This window comes from Mobula hypostoma, chromosome 11 (assembly GCF_963921235.1).
Source record: "Mobula hypostoma chromosome 11, sMobHyp1.1, whole genome shotgun sequence".
NCBI classification, from domain to species: domain Eukaryota; kingdom Metazoa; phylum Chordata; class Chondrichthyes; order Myliobatiformes; family Myliobatidae; genus Mobula; species Mobula hypostoma.
The window spans coordinates 53,562,649-53,579,332 of record NC_086107.1 but is presented as its reverse complement, the minus strand read 5'-3'; the positions used below and the strand labels follow the sequence as shown (position 1 = coordinate 53,579,332).

Here is a 16,684-nt window from a genome sequence, read left to right as displayed (position 1 = left end):
AGGACCCTATGGAAAATCCTGGAAATTCCTGGCAAATCCTGGCAATGTTTCTCACCCTCTATATGCCACCTTAACTGAACAGAGAAGCACTTTTAGTAATAGACTGAGACAATTGCGCTGCTCCAAAGAGCACTTTATGAGGTCATTCTTACTCCCGACCATTAGGCTCTATAATAGCCAGGGGAAGTGATGACCCCCTCCTGATAGACTGTTTGAGGTAACCGATTTTTTATTCTTCCTTACTTCTCCTCTAATATTTATATCTGTGTACTTGTAATGCTACAGTGACACTGTAATTTGCTTTGGGATTAATAAAGTATTATATATCTACAAAACTCAAGTAGTGGATTCATCTTAATTTTAATTTTCCAAATGTCACACTTTACTATTTCTTGTAATAAATAGTCATTCACAATGCTAACTGTTTTGATTGTGTCCCTGGTTTTGTTTGGGTTACCCCATAACAACATCCACTGAGTCATTCATATTAAATAATGCTCACAACATTTTCAATATTGAAGAAGGTTCTGAATCCTAAATTTTAACCGTGGATCCAATAACTGTCAAAAACGCTGGATTGAAATGTCTTTTTAAAGAAAAAAATGTGACACATTGGCTAAAATTTATGTTCATCATCAAAAGGATTTTAATGTGGGGAATTTTGGAAGGTATTCAATTCAATTAAGTAATCTCAAGCTTTAAATTACCGATTATTCACTTCCCAGAACAGGAAAAACATAGACAAGAAGCATGATAAGGTTTTCTGTTAAGGATTTTTAAAAATATACTTTGTGTTTTCTACCCAAGCAAACATCTTAATTTATCTTTTTGACAGTTTAATATTTAAATCATCCTATTGTGCATTTGCATGGGTCTACTAACTCAGGGGAGAATTGGCCCAGGTGTTCTAGACTATCAAGAATGCACCTGTGAATGATTTTATCAGGCTGAAGTACTTCAAGGTGAAAATCTGGCATTAAACTCTTTGCTCTGCTCATTTCCATTTGAAATGCTGATATTTCTGCTATTTCTCAGTGCTGGGACATTATTGTGCAACAACAGAAGGTGGTACTATGCAAACCCACAGCTTGAATTGACTATTTTAGAAGTGATATTTATAGTAGTTTTTTTGTGAAGCTTTGGAGGGGCTTCTTCTTAACCAAATAAAATAGCACAATTATTTGATTGAGTTCTCATTCTTAGGGGCGCTTTCTGCAGTTTCAGCGATGACGTCCATGAAGTTGACTAGGTTCTCCTCATTGAGGGAGAAGCTTGAATCATTTGGAGCCACAATCCCATTTTTCTGCACTGGTTCAGTACTGATATCACTGATGCATTCAGTAGTAGTCATGGATTGAGTTGATAGATTGGGGTACTTGGAAGAAGTCACTGTTCCGGAAAACGCTGGGGAAGAAGCACTTCCTGCCTTGTAATCAAAGCCAGACACACGTCCGCTTTGACTTATCATCCTTGACCTTCCCAGCATTGGGGAAGACAAGGGTGTGAATGAAAAGGTTGAGATGGTTGTTTCATGGCCTGGAGTGTTGAGTAAAGGATTTGAAAGGTCAGGGTTGTTGACATATCCAAGAGATTCAAGGGTCAATCTAGGACGTTTGCATTCCTGGAAACCAGAAATTTGCTTTGTATTGTTGGGATTATTTGTATTTGAAGAGCTATCTGAAAAGGGAGAATGTGGATTTTCAGAAATCAATAGTAAGCTGTTGCTGCTACCAGGGTTAAAGCTGTGGGATGAATCTAAAATTGTTTCTTTGCTGTTTAAGCAAAGATTTCTTGTAGCATCTTCTGCTACTTCAGCTACAACTTGACTGCTGTCCTCTGCTATAGTTTTCTCAGACGGTTCATTAAGGGGAGCAATTTTGTCTGTATTATTGCTAATGTGTTTGTCCAGATCTTCAGCTTTTGAGGCCAACATACTGCTGTTACTTCCTTGGTTTCCAGTAGGGAAGGTAGAAATGCTGGCTAGCTTGGAGGGCTTCTTTACAGGAATCCATTTGAGTGGAAATGTCATGGGTACGGATTGAATGGGTGTTTGCGGCGCACTGTAGTAGCCGGGCCTTTCATAAAGTGAGGAGGATATGAAGCTGTCATAATCCCTTGCCTCATTATCCATTGCGGCACAACCTTGAGTGGATCCGAAAGGTGAATTGGAGGAGGAGGAGGCTCGGTGAATTTTTGCAAAAGGTCTGTTGGGAGGAAGAGGCCCTGACTTGTGAAACCCATTGGGTGTTGATTCTGAGCTCAGGAAGCTGAACATAGAAGCTGGTAAAAATGTGCTGCTCCTCTTCCTCGAGAGATTGATGCGAGGAGTAGACCTGGAAATATTCTGGAAGTTTGTTGCTTGAACTCCTAGCAGTCTGCCCAAGTTACTCAGAAGTGGGGTGGCGTGGTTTACTTCCTCATTCTCATTGATTTGCTCGAGCGGTTGGAATTCCATCTCCTCTTTAAGCATGCTGTAAAGGAATTAAACATAAGTCTTAAGCAAGCAGGTATAAAGCACGCATAAACAATATGTCATAACTTGTATTCTGTACTTGGGCAGCAGAACAATGCAGCTTCTACCTTATAACTCCAGTGATCCACATTTGATCCTGACTACACCCCCCTCAAACCCCCAGTACAGTGTAGAGTTTGCAGATTCTCTCTATGACCACAGGGATTTCCTCTCCCATCCCAGAGATTTCAATAGACAACAGTAAATTACCTCTGACATATATGCTTGTTGGGGGATTCAGAGAGAGTTGATGGGCATGTGAGAAAGAGTATGTTACGTAGAAATAAGTGTGGGAATAGGATTGGTAGGATTTTGTGGGTAAACTGACCTCCTTTCTTGTTGTTCAATATATTGTGAAAGCTTTCCAAGTTTTCAGTTGAAAAAATGATATAAAATTGTGCCTAACAAACCAAAATATCTGAAATTGGAACTCCACCTGCTAATTTCAGCTGCAGGAGCATGGGAGAAAATAATTCTGCCAGGATTCACAGACCTTCTTTCTATTCGACCACCTTTGCATAGAATCATGAGAAAATTATATTTTACTTGACTTTAGATAGAATAAATGTGACAACAAGCACTTGTCAACAAACAAGCAACCCATGGCAACCGGAAGTGTCCACTTTGAATGGATTTTATTTTTCTGTTTCAATGTTTTTTTTCCCCAGGGATTTATATGAGCCAAGTTATAGGATGACTACTGCTGTTTCAAAATGTTACGACAATCTATTATAGGATTCTGTCATTCTGATGAATGAAGTATTAAGGAGAGATGTTTGCAGAAACTATACGTTTCTTTCATTAATGCCTTCTCATCAAAATAAAAGTTGTATTTCAGCTGTTTTGGGCTTTGATGGTTACAATTTGAAACTATCACCATTACTCTGATTATGAACTTGGTTATTTCTATGGAGTGAATATTTATTTAATTTCTCTACACAATTTATTAACTTACAGACTCACTTTCACACAGAGGGTGGTGGTTCTGTGGAATGCTCTGCTTCAGAAGGCAGTCGAGGCCAATTCTCTGGATTCTTTCAAAAAAGAGTTAGATAGAGCTCTTAAAGATAATGGAGTGAAGGGATATGGGGAGAAGGCAGGAAAAGGGTACTGATTGTGGATGATCAGCCATGATCACAGTGAATGGTGGTGCTGGCTCGATGGGCTGAGTGGCCTACTCCTGCACCGATTGTCTATCGACTCTTCATCTCATTTTCTTGATATTTATTGCTTATATATTGTTATTATTTCTTTCCTTTTATATTTGTGCTTTTTTGTAGTCTTTTGCACACTGGTTGAATGCCCAAGTTGATGTGGTGTTTCACTGATTCTATTATGATTTTATTTGATTGTGGATTTACTGAGTACGCTCATAAGAAATTGAATCTCTGGGCTGTATCTGTACTTTGATAAATTTACTTTGAACTTTTGAATTTTAATAAAGGTCTACACAGGAATATTCCATGTAATTTAACAATTAATATATTATAGAATATTATTTTAATCTTTTGTGGACCGAATTGACCTTTAATTCCATTTATAATTTAGCTCTCTTCAATTTTGCCGATTCTGTGTAAACATATATCAGTTTTTTTTAGTATTTAGTTTATAGAAATTGGGTTGCGGAATATGTTTCTAATGAAGAAGGACTTGCTACATCTCCTACAACCCCCAGATATCACTGTTTGCTTCCATTTCTTTGTGGAAAATGCACACCATTGAAAACTTTCCGCTGGAGGCAAAATCAGTAGCTGGAAGATGCTCTTTATTTTGAACCATCTTCTGTCTTCAGCGATGCTCAATTGGTTGTGGTTCTGTTAAGGTGTCTGAAGCAGTGCATTTGTTCCTCCTCACCTCTTTATGATCCACTTGCTAGCATTAGGTGAAGGCAGGACCTTCCCTGGTTGCGATACCTCCATAATCAATTATAACTATCATTTTATAATGGGGGAACATAGACAATTGGGTACTACTAAAGGAAAAAGGAATAGAGGCATTTAACAGGAAAAGTTTAAACATTGTAACTATAATAGATAACTCACCTTGCTGCCAAACTAGATGTGATTCCAGGGTTTTATAAATAAAATATAAAGTACAAATACAAAATATGCAACAATTTTTACACAAATCATTGCTTAGGGTCCATTATATAATTCAGAGCACTCTCAGGAATTATATGAAAGAAAAGAAACTTAGTAGGGCTGAGATCTTTTAGTTATGAAGAAGACAAGAAAATTTGCCGTACTTTTCATTTGAAGAAAATAGGGATCTGTTGAGATTTTTTAAACAAAGTTTAAGTTGAAGTTTATTGTTATCAGACTGCACATCCACCAGATCACAGTGTATGCACAAAACATATATCACACACAGCACATAAAACAAAATATTACCACAAGTAAGTTAATGATATATAATTCAAGGTGCATGTAGTGCGCAGCACAGGTAAACAATACAGTAAAATGTAAAATGCTCACTGTCCTAGTGATGACACCTCGGTGGTGGCAGGATATTCATTAGTCTCACAGCCTGGAGAAGAAACTGTTACCCAGTCTGGCAGTTCTAGTCCTGATGCTCCTGTACCTCCTTCCTGATGGTAGCAGGTCAAAGAGATTGTGGGATAGGTGGTGGGGAACCTCAACAATGTTTTGGGCCCTCATATACAACACTCCTGGTAAATGTCACAGATAACGAGAGGAAGACCTAGTGACTGGTGGTTTTTACCATCCTCTGTAGGGTCTTGCAGTCCAATGCCTTGCAGCTTCCATACCACAGGAATTGATTCAGCCAGACAGAACACTCTCAAAGGTCCTGTGGACAATTGTTAGAATAGGGGCAGGGAGCCTTACCTGCCCTCAATCTCCTCAGAAAGTGTAGACCTTGCTGTGCCTTCTTGACTAATGAAGTATTGGGGTCCAGATTAGATCGGAGGTTATCTGCACACCAAGGAACTTTATGCTCTTCACTTTCTCCACGGCAAAACCATTGATGTGCAATAGAGAATGGTCAACCTGCACCTCCCTGAAGCCCACAATCATCCCTTTTGTCTTGTCCACGTTGTTGTTATCACACATTTGACAGGCCTCCCTGCCTCCTCTCTGTATGCCAATTCATCATTGTTGATGATGAGGCGAACCACAGTTGGATCATCAGTGAACCTGGTAATGCGATTTGAGCTGAACCTGGCAGTGCACTCATGTGCCGGCAGCAGACGAGCACGCAGCCCTGGGGGACACCATAGCTCAGCAGCATGGAGCTTGAGATGTTGCTGACAACTCAGACTGACTGAAGTCTTTCATCGAGAAGTCCAAAATCCAGTTAGAGAGGTGTTGAGTCCCAATGAGGACAGTTCATCCACCAATCTCTGACGCCAAGCCGAAGTCGATGTACAACTACCTGGCATCTCAAACCCTAAGCAGTGCATGAACCTCTACAGTCAACCATGGTTCCTGGTTGCCCTGGCAGCGTAGTGCTTAATCACAGTAATATCCTCAATGCATTTTCCTAGGTGGCCAGACACCAATCCCGCATATACATCAAAGGTAACATGATAATTGTAGTTAGCCACTTCCCTGAACATGCTTCAGTCCGTGCTTTCGAAAGAGTCTTGCAGCATTGAGGTGGTACCTTTTGGTTAGGTCCTGATTGCCTTGTGCACTGGTTTGACTCATTTCACCAGTGGCCTGTATGTAGGGAATATTAAAATGGATATAAGGTCTGAGTCCAAGGCGGTGTAGTGGCATCAGCACTGAACTTCAAGGCAGATGGTCCTGAGTTCAAACCCAGCCGGGTCCCAACCTGGGCAGCAGCTGTACCTACATGAAGAAAGGCCTGGCAACCTACTTCCATATCTTGCCATGAAACCCCTGTGGACCATGAGGTCACGAAGAGTCGGACTTAACGACTGAACAACAAATCCAAGATGATTGCAGGGGGCAGCTATGTAGGATCAATTAACACTGGTATAGACCAGGTAAAATATGTTCTCTCCTCTGGTTGCGAAGTTGACATGCTGGTATAACTTTGGCATGACTGTTTTTAAGTTTGCATGATTGTGAAAGGATCATTGAATTTGAATACTTCCGTCCTTGTTTTTCATTCTGAAATCGTGTGAAAATTTTTTTTTGCACTGTTTGTGAGGTATTCCCATAAATTTCCTGTTGGTGTCCTGTCCATCAGGAAATTAGCATTACTGGGGGGTAGATCCTAATGTAGGTTTAATTTTCCTGTTGCATTTTGTGCAGTGTACAGCAATGGAATCAAAAGTCATTATGTGTGCGTGTGCAGTATAAGTAACCGTAATGAAAAGAGTACAACACAAGAGTGATAACATGGAGAAGAGTGAGCATGGATTTATGGAAAGAAAGTCATCTTTGGCTAATCTATTGGAATTCTTTGTGGATGTTACTGATAGATAGCTAACCAGGAACCAGCGAATGTAGTACATTTGGATTTTTGTAAAATTTTTATATGCAATACAGGCCTTGGTCAACAAGGTTGGTAGACGTAGAACTGGAACTATTAACTGCCATGAATTGAGAATTGGTTATTGGACAGTAAGCAAAAAATGGAGATAAATCCTTCTGGACTGATAGGTCTGTGAGGGCTGGAATTAGTGCCCAATTGTTCGTGATCTATATCAAAGATGTAGATTAGGGAAAAATATGAGTACATTCATCTTTGTTGCACAACACAGAAAAGCTGAGTATTTTCTAAATGGTGATAGATGTTCAGAGAGATCAAAAATTGCTAATGTGCAAGTCACCAAGGGCCAAAAATGCAGGTGCATACGTGATTAGGAATTCAAATGATATATTAGACGTTATTATGAGAGGATTTTCATAGCCGTTTTTCAATTGTACTGTCTACTGTCTCTCCCTAATGAAGGAAATTCTTGTCTAAGATTGAATGCAGCAAAGATTCAATAGCATGGTTCAGGGGAAGCATGAGAAATAATTTAGTACACTAGACTGCAAAAGCTTGGAAAAATGAGAGAGGCTCTCATAGAGAGTTATAAAATTTTTACAGTGTTTATAGGATGGATACAGGGAAGAAATTTCCTCTCTCTAAAAATCTAGAAACTAGGGGATCAGAATAAGAGGTTGGCTATTTAAGACTGAGGTCTTATCTGCTTTTTGTACTGTACAAAAGGACATCCCCTATAATTGTTATTTTGAAAAAATGTCATCAGCATGTCCTGCTATGGATTGAAGATTCCGTGATCTACTAACTACACATTCATTGGGATGGGATCATCCTTAGCTAAGTTTGGCTGTGGGAATATTCCGATCCACCAAAAAAGCTACATGATACGTACTGCCAAAGGACATTCCCATGGATCAAAAGACAAATGATGCACTATCTATTTGTCTATAAAGCAAATAAAGTTAGTTCTGTCTATGAAGAGCAGCAGTCCACTTTTAATACTGTTGGAGAACCAATCCACAAGATGCTCCAATTTTGTGATTTTTCTGACTTGGCGTTAGCATTATATGCAGCACCCAATTAACACACTGAAAATCCAATTTCTAATCATTAATATTTTGCTTGCTAGGGAGCCATTAATCAGAAGGTATAATTTTAAGATAAGAGCAAAGGAACAAGGGCAAAGGAAATTAACAATGCAGTAGATTCCGGTCAATTGGGACACGTCGGGCCCATTTTGGCCCAATTAAGTGGCTGATCCAATTAGCCGATTTCATAGAAATAGTTAAAAGGTATCAAGAAGACTAACTACTGAGTAACAACTTATGTCTTTAAATGAAATAGAGAACAAATTAGAACACTACCAATATCTCTAGGTACTATAAAACTTTGTATTCGTTCCTAATAGTTATTGATGAAGGAATTCCACTGTTGTGTTCTTTTGATGACTGCAGTATTATAAAACTGTGTATTTGTTCCTAATAGTTATTGACAGAGAAATTCATCTAGATTACATTTCTGTGTTCTTTTGATTGACTGTAAATGAACAAAATCAATGCAGATACCTAGTGTAGATAATGGGTTGTGTTCAGACCCAGAATCAGGTTTATTATCACCAGCACGTGTCACGAAATTTGTTACCTTAGCAGCAGCAGTTCAATGCAATAAATGATAATAAATAAAGAAAGAAATAAGTAAATCAATTACATTAAGTATATATATTTATATTAAATAGATCAAAAATAGAGCAAAACAGAAATGATATAAAAAAAAAAGTGGGGTAGTGTTCATGGATTCAATGTCCATTCAGAAATCGGATGGCAGAGGGGAAGAAGCTGTTCCTGAGTCGCTGAGTGTGTGCCTTCAGGCTTCTGTAGCTCCTTCCTGATGGTAACAATGAAAAGAGGGCAAATCCTGAGTGATGGGGGTCACTGGTAATGGACGTTACCTTTCTGAGGCACTGCTCCTTGAAGATGTCTTGGGTACTACAGAGGAAGTACCCAAAATGGAGCTGACTGATCTTACAACTTTCTGTGGCTTCTTTCGGTCCTGTGTAGTAAACATTCCTCCCCGCCCCACCATACCAGGCAGTGATGTAGCTTGACAGAATGCTCTCCACTTTACATCTATAGAAGTTTTTAAGTGTTTTAGGTGACAAATCAAATCTCTTCAAACTCCTAATGAAATATAGCCACTGTCTTGCCTTCTTTATAGCTCCATCAAAATGTTGGGACCAGATTAGATCCTCAGAAATTTTGACACCCAGGATGTTGGGACCAGGTTAGATCCTCAGAAATCTTGACACCCAGGAACTTGAAGCTGCTCACTCTCTCCCCTTTTGATGCCTCTATGAGGACTGGTATGTTGTTCCCTTGTCTTACCCTTTCTGAAGTCCACAATCAGCTCTCTTGTCTTACTGATGTTGAGTGCAAGGAAAGCTGTTGCTGCGACACCACTCCACTAGCTGGTATATCTTGCTGCTCTATGCCTTCTCATCTCCATCTGAGATTCTACCAACAATGGTTGTATCATCAACAAAATTTATAGATGGTGTTGAACTACACATAGCCATACAGTCATAGTGGGAGTAGAGCAGTGGGCTAAGCACACACCCCTGAGGTGCAGCAGTGTTGATTGTCAGTGAGGAGGAGATATTATCACCAAACCGCACAGATTGTGGTCTTCTGGTTTGGAAATTGAGGATCCAATTGCAGAGAGAGGTATAGCGGCCCAGGTTCTGTAACTTATCGATCAGGACTGTAGGAATGATGGTATTGAATGCTGAGCTATAATCAATGAACAGCATCCTGACATAGGTGTTTGTATTGTCCAGGTGGACCCAGGCTGTGTGAAGAGCCATTGAGATTGCATCTACCATAGTCCTATCATGGCGATAGGCAAATTGCAGTGGGTCCAGGTCCTTGCTAAGACTGGAATTGATTCTAGACCTGACCAACCTCTCAAAGCATTTCATCACCTTGGATATGAGTGCTACTGGATGATAGTCATCAATGCAGCTCATACTACTCTTCTTAGGCAATGGTATAATTGCTGCCTTTTTGAAAACAGGTGGGAACTTCCGCCCGCATCAGTGAGAGGTTGAAAGTGTCCTTGAATACTCCTGCCAGTTGGTTGGCACACATTTTCAGAGCCTTACCAGGTACTCCGTCGGGGCCTGCCACCTTGCGAGGGTTCAACCTCCTTAATGACAGCCTAACATCGGCCTCTGAGATAGAGATCACCCTGTCACCGGGTGCAGTAGGGATCTTCACAGGATTCTTCATAGTAATATTCTCCCTTTCAAAGCAGGCATAAAAGGCATTGAGATCGTCTGGTAGTGAAGCATTGCTGCCATTCATGCTATTGGGTTTCTCTTTGTAGGGAGTAATGTCTTGCAAACCCTGCCAGAGTGGACGTGCATCCGATGTCGCCTCCAACCTCGTTCGGAATTGTTTCTTAGTTCTTGAAATATCTGCACAGGTTTTAGTGAAGTTGGTAACAATTGTGGCATACACATCCAGATTCAAAGATGAATCCCTGAATACAGTCCAGTCCACCGATTCAAAGCAGCCCTGTGCTTCCCTTGACCATACCTTCTTGTTCCTCACTACTGGTGCTGCAGTCTTCAGTCTCTGCCTGTATCAGGGAGTAGAGGTACAGCCAGGTGATCAGACTTTCTCAAGTGTGGGCATGAAATAGCTCGGTAGGCATTCTTGATGATGGTGTAACAGTGGTCTAGCGTGTCGTAGTACAAGTGATTGTTGATGGTAATTATTTAGTTATATTTTCAAGCTGGCCTGGTTAAACTCCCTCAAAATGATGGAGAAAGCATCAGGGTGTGCTGTTTCATGCATGTTGATCCCATTGCTCAGATCATCTAGAACCTGTTTGACATTGGCCTGAGGTGGAATGTACACTGGTACCAAATTGATCACTGAAATCTCCTGTGGCAGGTAAAATGGGACAGCACTTAACTGTGAGATATTCCAGGTCTGGTGAACAGAATTGGGAGAACGCTGATACACTTGTGCACCAAGGGGAGTTGGTCATGAGTCATAGACTTCCACCTCTGCTTCTGAGAGACTTGCCAGTCCGATCCTGACAGTGCATAACGAACCCATCAATCTGAATACTGTGCCCAGTATGGAAGGGGTTAATCAGAATCCTGTGAAACAAAGGATGCAAGTGTCCTAACGTCCCTCTGAGTCAGCACCCTAGCTCTGAGATCTTTGATTTTATTTACTAGAGACTGCAAGATAGCAAGATTGTTGGTATTGGGAGTTGAAAACCCCGTTTTCTAAAACAGACCCGTTTCCCTGAATGGCAGCCATGTTTCCTACGAGGAAGTTTATTCTGGTGAGAAGTATGGCCACAGTGGGCATTGTTTCCGTTGGTTTTAAGCGGTGATAGTTTATTCAGCTATATTAAGATATCTTTCTTAACTGTGCAGAACTCAGAAACAATTGTGATCCTCATCTGTATCAGGCTGAAGTGGGAATATTTAATGATATCCATCCACCTGTGGTGCATGAGATTGCTGTCTTAAAGGCACCCTTGGGCAATATTTCATACATACAATCATTCATATAATGCTTCCGACGATTGCATCCTCCAAATCTTCATTTTCATTGTAATATTCAAGATGATTGTTGATACCTTCAATTCTTTGTAATTCCTAACTTGTTGAAATAATGAAAATCATTTCATTTTCACTCCCAGTTGTTTCTGGCATCTTCAAGACTGAATGCTTGACACCGCGGTGAGCAAAACAATTCAGAGTTGTTTTACTGCTTATTTCTCACCAACTATGAGTGACAAAAATCATTGCTGTTTGAATGCAAACACATGTGACTGATGGTATTTAAAAACTGATCATTCTAACCGTGATGTGGTATCTAACGGCCATGCAAGTGCACGTGACTGATGCTAATTATAGACTGTTCAGCAACAGTCTCCTGCATCAATTAAGCAGCATAGTGTCCAAATAAATGAAGGAACATTTTTCTTTATTTAGTTTTTGTTCTTTAAGCATTGACCAAAATAAATAGCTGCCCCAGTTAATTGATGGCCCAATTAATCAGAATCCACTGTACATTTTTTTCTCCAGATGTTGTTTGTACATAAAATTCCCCATTATAAGCTACAATGGAAATAATATTTTACAGGCTTTAAGAAGGGAAGGGGATAAATAGCAGGGTTAAAAAAATCAGGCACAGAGCGAGGCAGAGTCAGATGGGACAATTCCCTTTCATTAATCCATTATAGAGAGTAAGCCCATAATGTTTTTTTGTGTCCTGCGATTTTATAATAATGCTGGAACCCATAAGGTCAAAGGGCTCAGAAAGGTTTTCTTAATGTCCCTTGCCTGTTGACTTCTTCTGGAAAATGTCTTTACTGAATAATCACCCATTATGTCCCAAGTTGAAATAAATTTCAAACATTTACTAACAGCAATCATGTGAAAAATTGCCGCTTGAGTACTAAAAGGTGGGACTATGAGACATCTTTAGAAGGAAGGAAGACAGCAAATAGGTCGAGACAGGAAAAGGAATAAATAGGTTTCTAAGGAATTAAGGAATAATAAGTTTAGTTCTCCAAGGAATAAATAGATTGTGATAACACAGAGCAAAAAGGTAAAATGCAAATATTCAGGTGACTTCACCTGTTGGAGTCAATGTACTTGTCTTAATAGTTACTTGAATTTGCTCGTCCTGGAAGAACTTATTTTAAGAAGATATATTGCACACACACCTTTCAAGTAGCATGTATAATTTTGGCCTGAGTTGTTACAGCGGTCAGCGGAACCATTGCAATTATTTTTGCCAGCTCCATAAAATTTGTCAACTAAGAAGCTAAACAGAGAGATTCTTGTGGATTTTGAGTCTCGGGCTAAGACCTTGACCGTTTATTCCCCTTCTGATGCTATCTATCCTGCTCAGTTCCTCCAGTGTTTTGTGTGCTACTTAAAAGTTAAATGCTACTTAAAAGTTAAAAGTTAACCTGGTGTCAAAAGTGGAGCCAAGGAAGGAAGGTTTCCAGTGTTCAGTTGTTGCAACTGTATATGGAGGCTTAGGGTCATTATCATCCCAATATTTGTCCTTTTCAAGAGCTGGTAGGTTCTGGTGCATCTCATCAACTGCCAGGAGTGAAACCTCAAAAAAAAAGTGAAGAATATGAATTTCCAGCCTTTCCTGGCAAACACATTATTTGTGCAATCATTTGCTTAATAAATTTGTTATTTCTGAATAAGGAGCTTTCTCTCCATCAGAGGGTGCTTTACTCTTAGACTACCAAATAAACAGAAACTGTTACAGGTCAGCCTGTTAAAAATTGCTTAATAATTGTGAATAGTCTAGAATTGTTAGCAAGCTATGTTTTATATGTAATGTAATTTGAGTTTCTGTTTAGCTGATAGTATAAAGATTAGTGCCCACATTTCTTTGTGATTCAGCTTGATCCTTGCAATGTTACATTGGACTTAACACGCTCACATTAGGAGTCCCAGACATCAGTGAGACATTACTACTTGTTACGCTCTGCTTTGCAGACAAGACCACCTCAGCTCCCCTATGACGTTCAAGATTCCAGTCCGACCAGTTAGGGTCAGAGCTCACAAAAACCCTACTTGTGAGGGAGAAATGTTACATTGTGCACCTTTTGAAAGCTGACATCACAACTATCCCATTTAAAGTAGAGTAAAGATATATTAGCTTGAGGATAATGTTCTGATTTTCTGGAGACTAAATATTGTGCTATAGGTACAACATTCCAACAGTCAAAGCTGGAGTTTGAAGTTCTTAAGATCCATCCATTGGCCAGACAAATGGAAACTATCATCCTATCAGTTCATTTCGCTCATTACTTGATAGGGTCCCGTTGACCAGATTTGCAGGACATAATTCTCCATTAGCTTTACTCATTAGGTTTGGAATCTGGTCTTGTGATTTAATTTAGAAACTATTCCTTTGTGGCATTTTATCCAATTCCAAATAGTGACTCACGGAAAGGATCAACTTGATGGTGAATTTCTTGAAAATTATTTTATTCCGACAGTCTGGCAGCTGGGTAAACCTCCACTGTATGAGGCGGAAGGTGAACATGGAATTGCGATCTATGCAATAGACTGACAATTTACCACTTACCTGGAAATTCCTATCGATGAGCCAGTTTGCCTCAAAGTCATCATCATCTTCACCAAAAGGGTTAATTAACTGTTCAGCCACCTATTTGAATTTACACAATAATGTTACTAGTGACAATGGGAGCTGATTTTATTTTTTCTTACTTCCCCTTGTCCATGTCCATGTTTTCCTTAACCCCTCAAGAAGAGCCATGGCACAGAAACAGAGTTGCCGCAGGCTGTAGAGCTCTTGTCTCACAGCCCTGGCAGCCTAATATTCACTATTGACTTTCACTCTAGACTTTTGTCTACGATTGCACGAGGTTCCTCTCACATCTCAAAGTCATGTGGCTTGGTACATCAGTTGGCCAATAAATTGTCCCTAGCGTGCAGTTGAGTGATGAAATGGAATTAGCGTGGCTGGGTGTATGATAGTTGTGTCAACTCGGTGAACGAAAGGATGTATTTCCATGTTGTGTGAATTTATATGGACTATGAGCAGGGTTAATCTTCATCTGTAGTCAGCCTTTATGCCTGAAATTAAAAAAGTAAGTCTCAACAGACTTTTCATCAATGTGCACTCGAGTGATTATGTTTCATCAATCATCCACATTCTGCACAACTGCCCACTCTCACCTGACTTAGCTGACACTGACCTGCTCAACATCAACCAAACAACACTAGGGTGGCTGGCTGTCTGGTGTGACAGGCTTTGATGATCGATCATCCTGAGAGATCGGTAATGGATGTTTGGAGCTTGGAATTTGGCTGATTTTAGTATTAACTGGCATGGATACAGGCAAGCCAATTGTATTATCACTTCCAGCAGAGACCATTTAATTTGTTCCTTACCAGGGATAATTAACTTGTTGCTAAGCCTTTATGGCATAGTTTCACTTCGTGTGATTTTTTAACATATTCGAATGTTTGGGAGCCGCTCAAATCATTCCAAGCAAAAATTAGACACTGTTCCATACTTATTTATTCATTCTTCCACCATTGCTAATGGATGTTACCACAGAGAGCAATATGAAACACAATTTCTAACAGTATCTAAACTAATGCAAATGTGAACGAAATTTCAAATGAAAAATAATGCTTATTATAAAATTGCTTTTTTTCTTCTGAATGAGTTTTGGTTTAGGTGTTCTTTTTCAAGTTCACCTTTATTCCTGCCAACTGGCCCCAATCCAATTACTCCCAATTTTCCAAAGCTTATGAATGTTCACAACACATGTCTGACCGATAGAGCAGAAGTTGGACAAAATTAAAAATAAATAAATAAAATGGTTCATTTTGTTGGTAATTACTTCTTCTTCTTTAGTGTTCTCTTCTACTAAAAAATGCTGCTTCACAGGGAGCAGTCATCTTTGGTATCTTACCCAGTTTTCACCAGTGAAATCTGCTTGCAGGCACTTCAATCAGTTGTGCAAACTTGGGATAAACCTTTTCACTCCACCTAGATTAAAATCTGCAGGTAATCAATCGCAGCCTCTCTTTTCTATTTTAGATAATGTTATCCAATTAAGCACAGATCAGGTTTTGAACAAGAGACTTGTTTGTACAGTTCAATTCAAGCTTCACACTCCTGCTGTCAATCCAATCACCTGGAGCTCCACAGCAGGAATTTTGTTTTTAAATGCTCCATTTCAGATAAAATAGAAGCATTGAGTTTTTTTTTGCATGTTTGTATTATCTACAACAACTGCATTTACTCCAAGGATATCTTTGCACTCTAGCAAAAACGTATCTGTGCACATGCATAATTGACGGCCAATTATCTTTTAATCTTGTACACATTTCTCCCCCCAATATGTGTCCAATTTGATTACCCTGATACCTCCACCACAAACTTTTGATTCCAGTATCTGTCCAGACTGTTTCAGTTTCATTTTCTTGCTCTCTTTGTACATCTACCCTAAGTTAAACATGTGGCTTTTCTTCAAAATACATCAAGTTGGAATTATTACCTTAAGCCAGCCCGCATAAAAGAAAAACTGTAGTAGGGTGAACACAGGGATGTAAAGGTCGAGTTCATGGCCTGGATATCCTTGACTGGGATCAAGAAACTGCCGCCCGATTAGACAGGCCAGAAAGAAGCTGTAAACTGCAATGGTGACAACCTGAGATATAACAAAGATATGATGTGAGATGGATGAAATCAGACATCATCACAATTAGAATTGGTTCCCAAATCTATCTTGAAAGATTCTCTCTTTCTGATTTTGAAATCATGAGAGACTCTCTCTTCCTGTGATTTACTCAGTTAAATATTGCACAATTATTTGAGAGAAAGGCATAAGAGCACCATACAGATCTTTCAGCAAATGAAATATATTTTCTTGGCTGAGATAGAGATTGCCTTGTGTCTCTGTGTTACTGATAGGAGCTTTTTCTTTATCTATGAGAGATAATTAGAATGCAGTTTATATTCAATGAACAGTTTGAATATTTTACTTGGAGAAGCACAGAGGAACATCTGGAGAAACTTCTGAAATGCCCGGTTCGCTGCCGCTACTACTGTGCAAATGAGAATCTCTGGAGGGAAGGCCCCAAAATCCCTGGCTTTGCCTGCTGCTGTCGACCGAGGCTGGAGTCGAAGCGTTCGGCAGAGATGGTGCTCGGTACTT

The 16,684-nt window shown here is 39.7% G+C and overlaps 1 protein-coding gene across 1 annotated transcript in view; it reads right to left on the bottom strand.

Moving 5' to 3' along the window:
* Nucleotides 1–1,177: 1,177 nt before the first annotated feature.
* Nucleotides 1,178–16,684, bottom strand: part of LOC134353470 (bestrophin-2-like) — a 39,124-nt gene continuing 23,617 nt past the window's right edge. The window contains exons 7-10 of the mRNA XM_063061474.1: nt 16,025–16,177; nt 14,077–14,157; nt 12,935–13,086; nt 1,178–2,471 (exon numbers count right to left, since the gene is read on the bottom strand). Of these exons, the coding sequence (XP_062917544.1) occupies nt 1,178–2,471; nt 12,935–13,086; nt 14,077–14,157; nt 16,025–16,177 (1,680 nt within the window). The remainder of the gene's footprint in view (nt 2,472–12,934; nt 13,087–14,076; nt 14,158–16,024; nt 16,178–16,684) is intronic.